This window comes from Pristiophorus japonicus, chromosome 13 (genome assembly GCF_044704955.1).
Source record: "Pristiophorus japonicus isolate sPriJap1 chromosome 13, sPriJap1.hap1, whole genome shotgun sequence".
Lineage (NCBI taxonomy): Eukaryota > Metazoa > Chordata > Chondrichthyes > Pristiophoridae > Pristiophorus > Pristiophorus japonicus.
In genome coordinates this window covers 68777286-68796530 of record NC_091989.1, presented here as the reverse complement: position 1 = coordinate 68796530, position 19245 = coordinate 68777286, and the positions used below count along the sequence as shown (strand labels likewise).

Below are 19245 nucleotides of genomic sequence, written 5' to 3'. Positions count from 1 at the left end.
GTGAGGAGGCTCATGTGGAGCATAAACGCTGGCATAGATCATTGGGCCAAATGGCCTGTTTCTGTGGTGTAAAATTCAATGTAATACTATGATCAGTGAGGTGATTGGATATTTTGCTGCTGAATCAGAGAAGCACAGAAGGAGGCCATTCGGCCTATTCAATCGGCTTTTGCCGAGCGATCCAATTAGTCCCACTCCACTGCTCTTTCTCCATAGCCCTCAAATTTTACCTTTTGAAAGTTACTATTGAATCTGCTCCCACCACCCTTTCAACTTGCTGTGTAAAACAAACTCTCTTCCTCTCCTCTCTGGTTCTTTTCAATTATCTTAAATCTGTGTCCTTTGGTTACTGACCTGCCTACCATTGGAAACAGTTTCTCCTTATTTACTCCTATCAAAATCCCTCTCTTAAATCGTCCTTTAACCTTCCCCGCTCTAAGGAGAACAAGCCCAGCTTCTCCAGTCTATCGGCATAACTGAAGTCTCTCATCCCCGGTACCATTCTGGTAAATCCCCTCTGCACTCTCTCCAAGGCCTTGACATCCTTCCTACAGTTTGGTGCCCAGAATTGAACACAGTACTCGAGCTGAGGCCGAACCAGTGATTTATAAAGGTTTAGTATAACTTCCTTGCTTTTGTATAATGCAACTCTTATTTACACTGGGCTAGTAAAATGGTGTATCCTTACATGACCGAGTGATAATGGTCTTTTAATCCCTGCTAAGGTAATCTTACAAAATTCATTCCTCGATGGTAGATGATGGGGAAAAAACTGCTCCAGCCACTATGTATAGCAAAATCATAAATACCTTCCTTTTGAATGCGTTCACCTTGTTGCTACACATAGTGTACACAGCTCTGCCGCCCCCCCCCCCCCCAGTGTGTTTTCACCTCAGAATGCAGTCCCAGGGGTAACTGCGACAATTGCCAATGTGCCATCCCCATCACCCTGCTGCGGTTCATGAATTCCAGCGTTGATACGAATCGAGACAGCCAGTTTAGATCGCGCTTATCTGCAGGACCAGCGAGCGTTACAGGATGGTATAGAGTTTGCATCTGTTTTAGATGCAGGCTGCGTATGGAGCCATCATTACTACCAGCCCTAATTAAACAATAACTTGATTGAGTTATATTCCTGAGCAGGAGTATCTCAGCAGATCCCAGGCTCGGTGGTCAGTCAGCAGGCCATGCATTGCAGCATTTTTAATTCCGTGCTGGAGTACTAACCCCCTACTGTCGGTCAGGCTTCGGTTCCAGTAAAATGTGCACGAATGCTAGTTTCTACCCGCAGGCATGAATGTCAATGTAGTTTTAGCTCTGTTAGTATAGGCCACTGTATTAACATATTAAAGGTACAGAGTCCCTTTTGTCCATGTCTGTGGGCCAGATTAGTTACACTGCACATCTCGGGGGCAATTTTAACCGCACCCCAGCGGTAAACTGAGGCGATCAGATGGGCGCCTGTTTTACACCTCACCCAATTTTACTCTCCATTGATTTCAAAGGAACGTAAAGTCAAGTATTGACGTATTATGCTTTGCATCAATACAAAGGAAATACATAATGCATAGTGAAGTCAAACAGATCGAGAAAGTAAAGAAATAACTTTAATTTATTCAGCATCTTTAATGGCCTCACGACATCTCAAAGCACTTCACAGCCAATGAAGTACTTCTGAAGGGTAGTCACTGTCGTAAGGTAGGAAGTGCAGCATCCAATTTGTGCACAGCAAGCTCCCACAAACAGCAGTAAGATTAAAGGCCAGATAAGCTGTTTTAATGATGTTGGTTGAGGGATAAATATTGTCCAGTACACCAGGGAGAATTGCCCTGCTCTCCTTCAAAATAGTGCCATGGTACCTTTTAAATCCATCTGAGAAGGCAGACGGGACCTCAGTTTAACGTCTCATCTGAAGGATGGGATCTCCAACAGTGCAGCACTCCCTCAGCACTGCACTGGAGTGTCATGATTATGTGCTCATATCCTCGTGGGAATTGAACCTACAACCCTCTGATTCAGAGGCAAGAGCCCTACCACTGAGCCAAGGCTAATGCCTTGTCTGACTTGACTTCAGATTCAAGATGTCCTGAGGTCGGGAAAAGTGCTATATAAATGCGAGTCTTTTGCTTTCCTTTCTTTTCATTGGACATGCTATAATTGGTGTCAGGAACCCTGGGCTGGGGAGGAGAAATTATCCAGGGTTCCAACCCCTGACCTCTGTCCAGCAATTCTTGACCTGAACTGCATGTGTGTGAGAATGTCAGGGTTGAGTTTGGCTGTGATGCTACCACAGTCAAATAGCATCCAGTGTAAAGTCTTACACATGCATAATGGCCACTTAGATGAGGTAATGAAGGTTGATTGACAAAGCATTAGATGCTTCAAGAAAGAGAAGATAATTGGTGGAGGAAAAACAAAATGACTGACAGTGGGGTAGCAGTGCCTGAGTTTTGGTCTCTGCAAAATATGGCGCTGAGCTAGCAGCATAATTCTACCACTTTAAACCGGTACTGGTCTCAACCATGTAGTACAACAGTGCCATTAAGCTTATGACTTTAGCCCATATTTTGTCAGGGTGCAGAGGTTATGTCACTGGACTAATAATCCAGAGATCAGGAGTTCAAATCCCACCATGGCAATCAAAAAACTGACCACGAAGCTGTCGGATTCTCATAAAAACCCAACTCATTCACTAATGTCCTTGCCTGGTCTGGCCTATATGTGACTCCATGCCCACACCAACGTGGTTGACTCTTAACTGCCCTGTACAGTGGCATAGCAAGTCGCTCCGCTGTATCAAGTTGCTATGCAGTGGTTCAAGAAAATGGCCCACTAGCACCTTCTCAGGGGAATCAGAGATGGGCAATAAATGCCAGCCTTGGCAGTGATGCCCACCTCCCGAGAATGAATTAAAAAAGAGCACTTTAACGGACAATAGAGTTACTGTGTTTATATCAAGGTCAGTTTCACTGAACTTCAAAACCACTCAGTATTTTTTAAACAGAAATTGTACATTTGATTGGCGATAGATTTCTCCTGTTGAGGTGGATCCGTAAACCAAGGCAGCACTGGTCCACCTGACTTTATGTCACGGTGTCTGTGAATGGAGCGAGTCATGTCATGGCTGAACGGTACAACGGCTTCATGCGGATGTTACACTTCTCCTTTCTGTTTTGTTCTTGTAGGATGTCTTCCAAGAGACCGGCCTCTCCGTACGGTGAAACCGATGGAGAGGTAGCCACGGCGACAAACAGGCAGAAAGTAGAAGAGGGAGAAAGTGACGGACACTCTGCGTTTCATCTGCCTCTTCCCCCAAGCTTTTCCAACAACCTTCACACCGAGGAGCTACACACATCGTCCGCGTTGACCAGAGAGACTTTATCTTGCGAGAGTCCAGCGTCACTGCATGACACATTGGTATGTTTATCCTTACTGCGCTGTACATGCAGTTAGTCAAGTGTCACGTTAGCTGCTCTTGATAAAGCTATCATTTTGAGGAAAAGCCTGTCCCAAGGATTTACGATTGTTATAGTCTTAAACATAAAAGCACAAGTTTGTCTTCGAAGCAGGTCCCAGAAGGGTTGCCAACTCTGATTGAATATATTGCTGGAGGTGTCATCATATGACCATCTATCTCCAACCACCCCGCCCAGTTAAACGACCGTAACCACCTCCCCCCGCCCCCCACCCACACCATCTTCATTACTTTTAGAACTAATAAACTAAAGTGTGGAAAGAAAATGAGGACTGAGATGAGAATTTTTTTCACTCAGAGGGTAGTGAACCTGTGGAATTCTCTTACCACAAAGCTGTGGAGGCCAAGTCACTGAATATATTTAAGAGGGAGATAGATTTCTAGAAATAAAAGGCATGAAGGGGTATGGGGAAAAAGTGGCAATATGGTGTTGAGATAGAGGATCAGCCATGATCATATTGAATGGCGGTGCAGACTCGAGGGGCCGAATGGTCTACTGCTCCTATTTTCTATATTTCTATACACCATCTTTTTAATGCCTTTATGATTTTTCTTCTGGATTCCTCACAGCAGTGTCCAGGAGATGAATTAGTAATTCCTGGAGATGCCAGGGTGGCCTGGGCAGGTTTGCTACTCTAGGTCCCAGTATTGAGAAGGCAACAGCCTAGCTTGGCGATGTCCATTCTTGCTTTGACATTCTGAGTCTCGCCAATACTTAGGGGTACTTTCATCGTCTAATAAAACAAATTGTAAGTTCTTGTTCAAATTGATGAAAAAGTGACAGACGGAGAAATTCTGTTCAAGTGCTGAATGCTGCGTTTGACAATTATGGCTTAATTTGCTTAAAATAATAAAGAAAACATAAGCAGACTATAATTGCCAAATGTTCAAATGAAAGGAGTAACTCTGGAGTCAAAATAACTTTGTAGTAAAACCGGTTTGTGCTTGATTAATACACATCTGTGAAAGATGGGCACTACAGTGAGCGGGGAAAGAGACTTCAGAAAGGGAGAGAAGGATTAAATGTCTGAAAGGAAGAGCATCTGGCAATACAAACAACCCAAGTTCCGTATTTCAATTAGAGAACACTTTAAATTAGAAAATATTTCTCAATAAACTTCAATCCCAATGTTTCTTTTAAAATTTCTCATTGAGTTTGTGTTTACCCAGATGAAGATGGAGCGATAGATGTCTTTCCTGTTATGTTGGCATCATTGCCAGGCGGAGCATGGGTTAGATATTGGGTAACACTCCCGCCACCCTGCTCCAACACTGTGCCAATGCCCACTGCCACACTTCCATTTGTCCCAGAGGCCATCCTCTCTGAGTGACACCAGCAAATCTGGTGACCATTTGTGCTGCAGCGTGGGATCCTACTTTTAAATTGCTGACGCCTCACATTTAGTGTGGACTCAGTTGAGCTTTTCCAAGCATTTAACCTCTGGACCTTTAGAGTTTATCAGAGAGGGGAGATTTTCATCTACTCAGTCTGGGGATTGACAGGGTAGATGCCGAGAGGTTGTTCCCCCTGGCTGGGGGGTCTAGAACCAGGGGGCACAGTCCCAGGATAAGAGGTTGGCCTTTAAGACAGAGGTGAAGAGAAATTTCTTCACTCAGAGGGTTGTGAGTCTTTGGAATTCTTTGCCCCAGAGAGCTATGGAAGCTGAGTCTCTGAATATATTCAAGGCTGAGATAGATAGATTTTTGGAGTCTAGGGGAATCAAGGGGTATGGGAGTTGAGGTCGATGATCAACCATGATCTTATTGAATGGCGGAGCAGGCTCGAGGGGCCGTATGGCGTACTCCTGCTCCTATTTCTTATGTTCTATGGGCTTGATGCAAACAGGGCAGAGCTGGAAACACACAGTGCTGGGCCACTGCACCTCCAGCTGAGCACATTTCAAAGAAATAGACACCAGACAAGAAGACTGACCAAACCACCTGTTGAAGGTTCTATGGGGTAAAGGTTCAGAATAGAATATTAGCCATGCAGTGGAACATAGGGACAGGAGGAGGCCATTCAGCCCCTCCAGCCTGTTCCGCCATTCAGTTGGATCATGGCTGATTCGTAACTCAACTCCGTCTACCCACTTTGGTTCCATTGAGCAATGGTTGTTTTCCTTTTGCTAGAAAATCTAGTGGGCTGCGTAATGTCTGTGCAATCCTATGCAGCCAATATTCCAATATGTGCTCCTGTCATGTGATGGGAACACAAAACCCTCTCATCATCATCATCATCATCATAGGCAGTCCCTCGGAATCGAGGAAGACTTGGCTTCCACTCTTAGCATGAGTTCTTAGGTGGCTGTACAGCCCAATGCGAGAGCCACAGTCTCTGTCACAGGTGGGAAAGATAGTCATTGAGGGAAAGGGTGGGTGGGGAGTCTAATTTGCTGCACGCTCCTTCCGCTGCCTGCGCTTGATTTCTGCATGCTCTCGGCGTTGAGACTCGAGGTGCTCAGCGCCCTCCCGGATGCACTTCCTCCACATGGGGAGGTCTATGGCCAGGGATTCTCAGGTGTCAGTGGGGATGTTGCACTTTATCAGGGAGGCTTTGAGGGTGTCCTCGTACTGTTTCTGCTGCCCCCCTTTGGCTCGTTTGCCGTGAAGGAGTTCCAAGTAGAGCCTTTGCTTTAGGAGTCTCGTGTCTGGCATGCGAACTATGTGGCCTGCCCTATTCCAAAACTGTCAGTCATAGTGTTAAAATAATTGCTTCTGATGTGGTCATCGGGAGGATTGTGTTGATATTAGAATGCACCAATCAATTTGTTTTTTATCTTCCCTTTTTGGTCCCAGAACCTTCTTGTCTGGTTAGCTGTAAGTAGGATTGCCAGTTCTCCTGGATTGCCTTGGAGAAGAACACAGGAGAAAAATCATAGAAGCATTAAAAAAAAAATCACATTTGGGGAAAAAAGGATTTTTGACCGATTTATCAAAAATTATCCAATCAAGTAACGACGCGTCTGCTCACTTTCCAATTGGCTGGGAAGGCAGTGTGTTACAAGGGTGGACTTGTTGAGTGGCCAATGGTGGGGGTGTAGGGGCGGGGCATTAAGAGTTAGGAGGTCATGTGATGAAACCTCCGTGAATGCATCCAATCAGAGTTGGCAAACCCTTAACTGTGAGTCTGCAGATCGAGACAAGCTCTGTGTCTGGGTCGGGGGCAAAGGGGTAGAGTGGAGTATGAGGTAATGGTGTAAAATGTGAAAGGAATAAGACTGAAGTGTGGAAGAGCATGAGCAGTTCAGCACTGAATACACTCGCTGAACCAACAAGTAGTTTTGCCCTGTTTGCCAAGTACACCCATCGCCATCCCTGGGTTTATAGTCATTTGGAGTCTGGATAGTGTAATGTATTTGCTTCATGGGTTCTTGCTTATGAATTCATAGCAACACCTTGCTATTAAGAACTAGTTGGTTTATTAACAAAGGTTGAACAATCACACTACACATTACCAGTTCACCCACTAGGCTCACAATTGCATACCTCATCATGGATGACCTAGATCCAACTGACTGGGTGCGAGGAGGTGGGGTGGGGACAGGGGGGCGGGGGTTGGTAAGAGAGGTGGATTGAGCAGTGTACATGTCAGGGGTTGGCTCACATATGCTGGTGGTCCCAGAATCCGAATTAAATCAGTACCAGTTTAAAGGCAGCTCACAAGTTGGGGTGGTGGGGAGAGGGGGAGAGAGTGTTATTTTTGCCTACGGCGAAATTCCAGTTTGCTTATTCGTTTCCACGTATGTCACAATATTCACATCAGCCTTTCCGGATAATCTTTGAGCCCTAACCAATCAGATACTGTGCAAGCTTTCATTACTTGAGAAGTAAATCTCGGAACATAAAATGTGGCTTAATCGTTCACGCTGGATGGAATGACATCTAGCCAGCAGCTTGTTTAATGTCAAGCTGCAGAGAGAGAAAAAAAAGCTGATGTAGAGGCAGGATCAGTGGATTATTTAAGATCTAAAACATCCTCTCCAAGGATTGCGTCCATTCACATATGTAAGATATTAAGTTTGCACAGATTACCTACAACCAAATCCATTCTGACTGGCAGAGAAGTTTAGAGAGATTTACATTAAAGAATCGGAGAACTCAAGGGCTTTGTCACAGCAATTGTATAAAATGATATACAGTGTAAATCTACTGGTGTGTCCCGAGATAGTGCAGAGGCTTACAGCCTCTCAGAGCACAGATTACTGCTTTATCTTGTCATACTGAATTAACACACAAGGACAACGTTAAACAGTGGTGACCTGTTCATCTTTGAGAATCGCAGCAACCAGAAGATGATGTAGCGACGGTGTTTAAATCGTTTTCTGGCAGCAGCTGGCTTCCTGAGTTCCAACGCTGCAGTATCCACAAGAAACGGGTAGGAGGAAATCACAGCTGAAGCTTCCTTACCTGGCCTCTGTCTTCACCTGCTCCACTTTACAAACATTTTACCCAAACTGGATACAAGATAGTCACCAGTAACTCCAATAGGGAATTCAGGAGAAACTTCTTTACCCAGAGCTTGCTGAGATTGTGGAACTCACCACCACAAGGCGTGGTTGAGGTGAATAGCATAAAGCTAGATATAAACATACGAGGGAGAAAGGAATAGAAGGTGATGCTGATAGGGTTAATGGGAGGAGCTCTAACAACGGCACAGACTGGTTGGGCCGAACCTGCTGTACATTCTATGTCATTCTATTTGTTCGAAATGTAAAATGAAACAATACCAACACTATGGCCAGAAGTTTAAATCGGGAGTGGGGTTGGGAGGGGAGGGTTGGGAGGAGAGGCGGGGATTGGGAGGGGAGAGGCGGGAGTTGGGAGTGGAGGTGGGAGTTGGGAGGGGAGGCGGGGGTTGGGAGTGGAGGTGGGAGTTGGGAGGGAAGGCGGGGGTTGGGAGTGGAGGCGGGAGTTGGGAGGGGAGGTGGGAGTTGGGAGGGGAGGCGGGGGTTGGAAGGGGAGGGTTGGGAGTGGAGGCGGGGGTTGGGAGGGGAGGCTGGGATTGGGAGGGGAGGCTGGGATTGGGAGGAGAAGCTGGGGTTGGGAGGGGAGGCTGGGGTTGGGAGGGGAGGCTGGGGTTGGGAGGGGAGGCTGGGGTTGGGAGGGGAGGCTGGGATTGGGATGAGAGGCTGGGGTTGAGAGGAGAGGCTGGGGTTGAGAGGAGAGGCTGGGGTTGAGAGGAGAGGCTGGGGTTGAGAGGAGAGGCTGGGGTTGGGAGGAGAGGCTGGGGTTGGGAGGAGAGGCTGGGGTTGGGAGGGGAGCTAGGAAGCAGCAGGGAAACCCGGCAGAACAGGTTTCTCACCGGCTGTGCTGAATTTAACGGCAGGGCCTGTTTTGCATTTCAAATCTGTTTCCCATCCGCAGGCAGCCAAATGGAGAGGCAAGATGGCTACAGGAGGGTAGACCTGCAGCAGTTCTGCAGAGGAAGAAGGGAGGGAGGGATGGATCGGGTGGGGGCGGGGGATGGGGGGAGGAGGGAGAGAAGATAACGGCCGGAGCATTGGAGGGGAGGGAGAGAAATTCAGGGCCAGAATATTGGGAGAAGGAGCGATATTCGGGGCTGGAGGAGCTTTGGGCAGGAGGGGGAATTCCGGGAAGGTGATCGGAGGCCTCGGGGCCGGGACGGGGGGACAGTGGCCTCATTGAGAGGGTATCAGAGGCTTTGGGGGAGGGGGTGGGGTCTCCAATCGCGGGCGTGGGTTAGGCAGCGATGCTGGATCCAGGACATAAATGGAAAGGCACTTGCCTCCTGGATCTAGCAGCCATCGCCTTACTTTAGTTGGCACTTTCTCCGTTGCCTGAGAAACCCAACCAGCCAGAGTTAAATTTGAAATTCTGGTTCAATTTGAGGCATGCAGCCTCATTATATTTAAATAGATGACCTGACTCCTGGGAATGGGTTGGCTACCCCGCCGATATTAGAAGCAGAAGTGGACGGGTTGGGGTCGGGATCCAGCTTTTTAACACTGTGACCTCCCACCCGACCTCAACCCACCTGTTTTCATGGGTTAACATTCCCCCCTATAATTCTGACCAATGTTCCAGTTAAGCTGCGTGGCTGTTGAGGTCCCACGCAGGCCGCTCACCCGCCTTTGTATGGGAAAAACCGCGCACGCGCGGAAATTGGAATGGGCTGTGCAGCCAGTTAAAGAGCACTGGAAAAAAATATAAGAGGAGACATTGATTCTAACGCACAAAAAGCAAATTCTGCGAGTGGCAAGATAGCCTTTTCAGTACAAACGTCGAATGGCAAATTGCTCCCTCGACAAATGGAATTGCTTTTAAAGAGAGACTCTACGTAAAGCAAGCCATTTCTGCCTGAAATAAAAAGGAGCTGATTTGAAACCTTAAAAGTTTGCACAATTGGGGGATTTTGAAAGAAGACTTTCTTTTTGATTTCAACAAACCCATTGTTGGACCAATGTGTCCAACAGGGGAACTCAAATCCATGCTTGTTACGTGAATATAAAGTCTTTCTCAAAGTGTGATTTAGATGTGGAGTGCACATCCTTCTTGAATCCTGCAGTTACAAATGTCCCAGCTCTCAGTGAATTCTCCCTGTCAGAGTCATTTGGAACCACTTCCCTTCTTTTAAGTATTGGCTTTGCTGACACCTATCTATATGTATAAGATCTTCTCTTTATTTCAGTTGTTTTCACCTGCCTTCTGATATTCCCAGATGTTCAGGGTTAGAGGTTGCGGGGCGCGGGGGTGGTTGGGGGTGGGGGGGGTGCTGCGGGGCGTTGTTGGCCTTCCTTGTGTTCATACTCTCATTTATTGCTGGAGTTTCTGTTGCACTGAGGCCTGCCACTTCTATTTGGCTTTTTAATACATCTTGTCCTGGCTTTTCTTGCCAAAACTGGTGTTTGTTTTGTGCTTGACTGGGGCAATGGTAATGGGGTTGGTCCTGCTCCCTATATTAGCATGGCTTGCATGGGGAGTGTGGGGTTGCGATTTATTTAAGTGTTGGGAGTTGGTTTTAGCGTTAGAAGTTGGGGTTGGGGCCTATTCTGGATTGGGGAAAGTTTGGGTTAAATTCAGGGTTTGGGTCGCCGAGGTTAGGGTTGAATTTTTTTTTTGGAGGGGGGGGGGCGGGTTAGGGTTAGGGTGAAGAACCCACCTCTCTAAGGGTTGATGTTTTGGAGGGGTGGGGATGGGGGGGCGTTTAGGATTAGGGTGAGGAACCCACCTCTCTACGGGATGATCTTAAACCGTCTCTCGCTTCGATCTGTCACAGAGCAATCGGAAGACAACTGCGATGTTGTAAGAGTGAATGTCATCTATGCTTTCGGGGAGAAGTGTGAATGGCAACCTCTGTCGTGAGCTTTGCCAACACCTATCTACGGAGTTAAGAGAAAATCAATAACAAATGGATCGAATATTGGCTGACATTGGCAAGCTCTGGCTTCTGGGGTTGTTTTCTTTGGAACAGAGGAGGCTGAGGGGAGATTTAATTGACGTGTGTAAAATTATGAGAGACCTAGATAGAGTGGATAGGAAGGACCTATTTCCCTTAGCAGAGAGGTCAATAATCAGGGGGCATAGATTTAAAGTAATTGATAAAAGGTTTAGAGGGCAGTTGAGGAGAATTTCTTTCACCCAGAGGTTTGTGGGGGTCTGGAACTCACTGCCTGAAAGGGTGGTAGAGGCAGAAACCCTCACCACATTAAAAAAATTACTTGGATGTGTACTTGAAGTGCCGTAACCTATAGGACTACGGATAATGAGCTGGGAATTGGGATTAGGCTGGATAGCTCTTGTCGGCCGGCGCACACGATGGGCTGAATGGCCTCCTTCTGTGATGTAAATTTCTCTGATTCTATAGTGATGCCTCCCCTCTCCAAAGAGACAGAGAGAGCAGTGAGCCAGATAGTCACCCCGTCATTAAGACTTGGCCTCAGGACCATCTGATTCGGATTTCTCTCCTTCCCCCACCCCATCCCTATTTTTTGCTTCTCCGGCACAAGAAAGCAGAAAATAGAAAGCTTACGGATTGACATTGAGAGCGGGAGACGCGCTTGCTGTTGGACTTTTTTTTCTTGAAGCACTTCTGGAAATTAGGCCCATCATTTTAACAATTTGACACTACTTACAGATCTTTTCTTCATTAATTAAATTAACGTTGAATGCCACCAGCTATATGAACAGCGGTCTCTTTCATCTTCATTATTACTACCTGCCTGGGCTGCTTGCTGTGAGCTGAGGAGTTCAGTCTGCCGTTCTACTCCGTGCAATGAGCTCGCACTGAACATCGCGGACGCGGGGTGGGGGCGAATCATACAGCCTCCGCATCCCCCCCCCCCAAACAATAAAAAAGCACTCTGTGGGGCTTGGGGGGGGTCATTCGTTTCCAATATACAACAAGAGTCACAAAACAAAATCTCGTTGGATCTATACATATCCTTCCTTTCGTACAGATGTATCACAGGAGGAAGGCAACAAATTTCCATTACATATTAAACTCATACATTAAACAAAAAAAGATAAAAGCAAATATATTCAGGGATGTCTGTTGCATTAGACTAGTTGCAGGAGGCTATTCAGGACAGAATAAGTGGAAATTAATTGGAACGTAGAAGAAATAGGAACAGAATGGGACATTTAGTATAATTATAAGGAAATGCAGACAAATAAGTTATTCTTGAAAGACCTGAAATAAGGCAATTCACATTTATAGCCATAATATGAAATTAGTAAAGGGCTTAAACCCCCTTTAGCCTTCAAGTCACTTTTTGGCACCTAATTACTAAATGGAACAGCTTTATTATGTAGGCTATTAAAAATAATATGTTTTGATAGTTATGCTTTTTTTTCTTTGTGTTCCTGAGGATTTGCTAGGAATTGCCTTTTTTATTGGATAAGCTATAAAACATTAATGCTGTGCAAATATTCCTTTTTATAATTTATAGCGGGCTTTAGAATTTGAATGATTCCCAACTTTAAAGAGCCCGTGTGGTCTTTTGATGGAGCGGGGGTAGGGTTGGGGGTGGGGGTGGTGGGTTGGTTCCTCCCCCTCCCCGGGTCACACAGGCTGGATTGGCCACTGACAGTGCGGAGTATTCCACCACCTTCTGCTTTCATTTGCCTTCCTAATTGCTCAGTGTCAGCTGTGGCTCAGTGGGCAGCACATTCACCTACTGAGTGAGAAGGTTGTGGGTTCAAATCCCACTCCAAGAATTTGAGCACATAAATCTAGGCTGACACTCCAGTGCAGTGCTGAGGGAGCGCTGCACTGTTGGAGGTGCTGTTTTTCGGATGAGACATTAAACCGAGGCCTCAAGTGGACATGAAAGATCCCATGGTGCTATTTTGAAGAAGAGCAGGGGAGTTATCCCCGGTGTCCTGGCCAATATTTATCGCTCATTTAACATAACCAAAAAACAGATTATCTGGACATTATCACGTTGCTGTTTGTGAGAGCTTGCTGTGCGCAAATTGGCTGCTGCGTTTTCCACATTACATGAGTGACTACACTCCAAAAGTACTTAATTGGCTGTAAAGCGCTTTGAGACATCCGGTGGTTCACCAGACTAATTCCTGGGATGGCAGGACTGACATATGAAGAAAGACTGGATCGGCTAGGCTTATACTCACTGGAATTTAGAAGAATGAGAGGAGATCTCATAGAAATCTATAAAATTCTGACGGGATTGGACAAGTTAGATGCAGGAAGAATGTTCCCAAAGTTGGAGAAGTCCAGAACCAGGGGTCACAGTCTAAGGATAAGGGGTAAGCCATAAAGGACCGAGATGAGGAGAAACTTCCTTCACCCAGAGAGTGGTGAACCTGTGGAATTCTCTACCACAGAAAGTTGTTGAGTCCAGTTCGTTGGATATATTCAAGAGGGAGTTAGATGTGGTCCTTACGGCTAAAGGGATCAGGGGGTATGGAGAGAAAGCGGGAGTGGTGTACTGAAGTTGCATGATCAGCCATGATCATATCGAATGGTGGTGCAGGCTCGTAGGGCCAAATGGCCTGCTCCTGCACCTATTTTCTATGTTTCTATGAAAGGCACTATATAAATGCAAGTCTTTCTTTTCGCCGAACACTCCCCTAGCCCTCCATGTCGAAAAATGGAGTGGGCTGAAAATGCCACACGGGCACTCAGAACCGGACTTCCAGAACTTGTGTGGGGAATGGAGCTGGAAATTCAAACCGAGCTGGAGCAAGCCAGAATGGTTTAGCGAAGGGTCATGTTACCAGTGCCTGTAGGGGAATTTGCGTTTCCAGTTTCTTACAAAAAAAATTCCTCAAGTGGAAAAGAATTCACCTCCCATATATATGCCCTGTAGGTACCCAAGATTTGATACCTAACTAGTTTGACTCGGCTGGCTTGTATTTCTTCGGCTCTGACAGTATTTCTGTAACTGTAGGCTTGAACCTTCCAGGCAGTAATTCCCCAATTTACACTGTTTTACAGACTTGCTGCATTCCAATTGGGGATTCATCTGGTCAGGTTGCGAATTTAACGGCAATTAAGGCAGAGTTAAGATACTTATGCCCTATGGACCCATACCAAATTTTACCCAAATTCCTCAGGCTCATACAGCTCCTGGGGGTGGAGACACTCATCAGATGGCTCTAGGTTGAACTGAGCCCAGATCCCAGATCCCAGAGGTGAAATAACCAAGATGTAACCCATACTTCCACCCAGCTACTTGGCAGGTTACAGAGAATGATATAGAATGTGCAGCATAGATACAGGCCATTCGGTCCAACTGGTCCATGCTCCACACGAGCTTCCTCCCACCCCTCTTCATCTAACCCTGTCAGCATATCCTTCTATTCCTTTCTCTGTCATGTGCTTGTCCAGCTTCTCCTTAAATGCATCTAAGCTGTTCATGAACTAGTCCTTGTGGTAGGTAGCGGGCCCCACATTTTTACCTTTCTCTGGGTTATAGTTATAGTGACAACACCACCAATGCATTTTGGGTGCCATATTTGAACTGATTGTGCTAAGGACCTGTTGAGGGTAACAGGGAGAGAAAGAACGGTAGACTGTAATATTTTTTTCAATTGATTCAAAAAAGTATGAGTATTTGGACAGGTCTATTCCATCCATACTATTCATGCTATTTCGTTCGCACATCAAGACATATTTAAGAGGGCCCATGCAATCTGGATGTGTGCAAACTACACTGCTGCAGCTCTTCTTATTTTTATATTCATTCACGGGATGTGGGCGTCGCTGGCAAGGCCAGCATTTATTGCCCCTCCCTAGATGCCCTTGAGAAGGTATTAGGGAGGGAGTTCCAGGATTTTGATCCAACGACGATGAAGGAACAGTAATGTATATCCAAGTCGGAATGGGGAACTTGGTTGGAGCTGATGGTGCTCGCATGCGCCTGCTGCCCTTGTCCTTCTAGGTGGTAGAGGTCGCGGGTTTGGGAGGTGCTGCCGAAGAAGCCTTGGCGAATTGCTGCAGTGCATCCTGTAGATGATACACACTGCAGCCATGGTGTGCCGGTGGTGGAGGGAGTGAATGTTTAAAGTGATGGATGGGGTGCCAATCAAGTGGGCTGCTTTGTCCTGGATGGTGTCGAGCTTCTTGAGTGTTGTTGGAGCTGCACTCATCCAGGCAAGTGGAGAGTACGAGATCTATTTTGCTGTGATTTTAACATGATTCTTTGAACAATTTATATTTCTCTCAACATTGCTTGCTGGGCATTGAGCAGGCCACAGAGTAATTTGACTTTTAATGTCAAAGAAATGATAAGGACACTAGATTAGATATGGATTAGCAACGATTAACAAAGGCAGATTATTGACACTATCTCTAAATGTCCGCGCTGCTTTTATAATTAAGTCCAGGGAAATGAACCCTGGGCTCTGGCAACTTATCAAATGACTTGGACATGCTTTCCTAAAATAATTCAAATATTTCTCCTCCTCCCCCCTCGTGTTTTGACTAGGATCACGACGGCAATAAAGCAGCCTCTCTATTCCCCACACACAACTCATCTACCTCACCTCTGAAGACTGAAGAAGGGGCTCGGCAGATCAGTGAGTCGGGATCCGGCACAGCACTGGGCACCCCAGAGAGACGTAAAGGCAGCCTGGCTGATGTGGTGGACACACTGAAGCAGAAGAAAATGGAGGAGCTCATCAAGAGTGAGCCTGAGGGTAAGCGAAAGGGGAATTGGGGGTTTTGTTTCGGGGGTTGGGGTGCACAGGGGGTGTGCGGGGAGTGTACAGAGGGAACAGGCTTGCTAACCAGCAGCACCGCACTATTGCCAGCTCAAAGAGAGAAGGGTCTCGTGGCAACGGCAGATACAACAGCTCAACCTTGCTTTTGCCAAAGAGTCTCTGGAAAGTGTCCTTGTTCACATGCCAGTCTGAATTAATTGGAATCATCTTTGGGGAGCCTGTATTTGACAATTGTTCAAATGAACTCTGCAGAACAGCCACACAAAAGTTGAATTCAATGCAAAGTACTGGATTACACTTTGAAAGCAGATATTAATACATGGATTTGTGCAAAAAAAAGGCCGAATCATCTTCTCTGGGTTCCTGAAACTGACGGGGCGAATGTCGATTTGCAACGATTAAAGTTGAGGCGTGTTGCGTGCTGGATCTGGTGAAAGTTCCACGGTCTGACTCTGGCAGACGGGGGTGAATGGCTCAGTGTTTTTATTGCTCTGAGCGTACTGCTAGAAACTGGACAGGGTGTGGTCATTATTGGCGCAAACGGGTTATTTGAACGAGTTAATGACGCCAGCCACCGGCCTGGATTATTTATTACATTGAGGGACATTTTTAACCTGACGTACCCGGCAGGAAACTGGCTTGAACCTTCCCTGGGGAAAGTCAATGGAGGGTAAAATCGGGCGGGTGTAAACCTGCCATCGAACCGATCCCATGCTGGGCAGATTAGGTTAAAATCGCCGCCTTAGTGTTGCAATTCAATCTGCCCAATTATTGCCAAAAGAATTATATGCTTGTTTTTTAAGAATTCATCAAACAAATAGCGCAGAGCGTACATCATTCAATTTATTTAAAAGCTGTACTTATAATTTCCATTTTAAAGAAATGACAAGGAGCTTCCATTGACATCAAATCTATTTTCCATTTTCTCCCCTTCCTGCTCTGGAGGTGCCGACAGCTCCACAAGTGGTGACCTCATTCAAGTGGCAATTCGTCATGTGTGACAGTGAGGATTGGCACTTTCTGACAAGGCCATGTGCCACTACCAAGCCCCAATCACCCAACCTCTGCAAATTCTTCTGGGCTTCCCAAGAAGGAATGCATTCAGCCCATCGAGCCTGTGCCGGCTCTGTGAAAGAGCTGTCCAATTAGTCCCACTCCCCTGCTCTTTCTCCATAAACCTACAATTGTTTTTCCCCTTCAAGTATTAACCCAATTCCCTTCAGAAAGTTACTATTAAATCTGCTTCCACCACCTTTTCAGCAGCGCGTTCCAGGTCACAACAACACGCTGCGTAAAAAACATTCTCCACCCCCTGGTTCTTTTGCCAATTATCTTAAATGTATGTCCTCTGGTTACCAACCCTCCCATCAGTGGAAACAGGTTCTCCCTATTTACTCTTTCAAAACCCCTTAGAATCTTTAACAACTCTGTTGAATCTCCTCCTTGACCATTTCTGCTCTTAAGAAGAACAATCCCAGCTTCTCTTGTCTCTCCACATAACTGAAGACCCTTACCCCTGGACTGGGTGGGCTGAGCTTCCCCCTCTCCTAGCCCTAGCTAATTCAGACTATTTATTCTCAAAATGTGGGCATTCGACGAGGAAGGAAGAACATTTAAAAGCATATTTTGGCACAAGTACTTTCTGACATTTCAACAGCGACTACACTTCAAAAAATTCTTCATTGGCTGTAAAACACTTTGGGATGTCCTGAGGTCATGAAAGAGGCTGTATAACTGCAAGTTCCTTCTCTCTGACAATTTTAACATCCCAAGGTGCTCCACAGGAGCATAATCAGACAAAAACTAAGACCGAGCCAAAGAAAGGACGCACTAGAACAGGTGACCTGAAGCTTGGTGCATGAGGTAGGTTTTAAGGAGTGTCTTGAAGGAGGTGGAGAGGTTTAGGGAGGCAATTCCAGAGGCTAGGGCCGAGATGGCTGAAGACACGGCCGCCAATGCTGGAGCAAAGGGGATACGGGATGCACAAAGAAGCCAGAATTGGAGGAACAGAGAGTTGCAAGAGGGTTGTAGGGCTGGCGGGAAGAAAGTTAAATGGAGTATCACTCATCCTAGGGCTAAAAACAACAGCTGGTAATGGTAGCATAGGCCCATCTGTAATGTGAGAAAAGGCCGTGTGGTGTTTTAAAAGAGCCTTGGTATATGTAGTTTATATTTTCAGCAGCTTTGAGTGAGGCAGTTGGTCCTAATCTCACTAATGGGTTGAGCACAGCTCTGTGGTAAAATTACCACCTCATAATACTGATAAAATCACTACTTAGCTCCATTGTATCTCATGTTTTCCAGGCCTTGTATTTTGCATATTTGTTACACATTCTGTTGTGTTATTACAGTGTTGGAGATTTTATCCTGCTCTTTTCTTGTTTCTCTCTCACTCCTCGGTGAATTGATTGTTAAATGCCCTTCACAGTGTATTTGTGTTTTGTACGAGTTTGCCACAAATGATTACACAAATAACTGTTAATGTTTTCAGTGTGTCACTCCACATTGAGAAGAACATGCAAACGCTGAATTATATTGCGTCTGTGGTGCGGAGCAAGCATGCTCTTGAGGCTGCATTAATGAAGGTTGCAGCTATACATTAGAATGGATACAGAATCCACACATTATCTCTTGCTGTTAAATGTACAAACAAAAGGCACCGAGCTTCTTGAGTGAGAGCGAGCAAACCGTACAGTGATGTATACAGCAGAAAATCCTTTATTCCCCCCCCCCAGTCATTGTTCTTTTGTCTCTTGCAAAAACCATTAAATCGAATGGCAGGTTGTGATGAAAATTTAATTATGGCGTAGTTAAATCACACTGAAGTGGTACATTTTGGCTCTTTCCCTTCGTTTGCATTTCGGGAAGAATTAATAAGTTGGAAGCTAATGTACAGGCCATGAGTCGAGGCAGCAGGGAAGGTGCTGTGCACCCTTGGGTGCCACGCACCCTGTTAGTTTGGGGAGGGTTTGGGTGCTGGACTCGTTTCCCACTGGATTGGAGCTCGTCTCCGTCCTCATTCGCTGCCAAACCCGTTCATTTGTACGCACTCGCATTGCCGGGCGAACACAACTGACTGACAATGATTGAAATGAGAAGAAAATGCTCAACTGCTCCAATTGAAGGGCGTGTTCCTGAAGGCTTGTGCTCCCATTAACCTCAAAGTATGTTTGAGGTTTCTTTTGCTCATTTTTTTTTTTAAACGACAAAGTAAAGGAGAATTTTCTGTTTACGGAAAGCAGCAACATCACTTTAAACCCAGCAGAAACTTCAAAAAAAAACCTCTTAAATAAAAGTTATGTGAAGTGATTGGTTTAAACAAGTCTGCCAAGAGGTGTGCAGCCAGGATAGTTACTTTTAAAGGCATGCAGAAACCAAGCACAGGCAGCAGAAAGAGCGTGCGGCAAACCAGTCCCACCCTCCCTTTCCTTCAACCACCTGTGGCAGAGACTGCGACAGAGACTGTAATTCCCGTATTGGACTGTTCAGCCACCGGAGAATTCACTTTTAGAGTGGAAGCAAGTCTTCCTCAATTTCGAGGGACTGCCTATGATGATGACTTTTAAAGTGACGCGACTGCTAATGTGTTGCATTAAATTCTGCATTTAATAGTTTAGAAAAAG

At 46.0% G+C, this 19245-nt stretch overlaps 1 protein-coding gene across 4 annotated transcripts in view; it reads left to right on the top strand.

Moving 5' to 3' along the window:
* sox5 (SRY-box transcription factor 5) overlaps positions 1–19245 on the top strand; it is a 239853-nt gene that overhangs the window by 3908 nt on the left and 216700 nt on the right. For 2 of the 4 annotated variants that reach the window (XM_070896691.1, XM_070896690.1), the window contains exons 2-3: positions 3186–3417; positions 15388–15598. In XM_070896691.1, coding sequence (XP_070752792.1) covers positions 3186–3417; positions 15388–15598 — 443 coding nt within the window. Of the gene's footprint in view, positions 1–3185; positions 3418–15385; positions 15599–19245 lie in introns of those variants that run through there. The other 2 variants (XM_070896692.1, XM_070896693.1) reach the window with 2 other exon arrangements.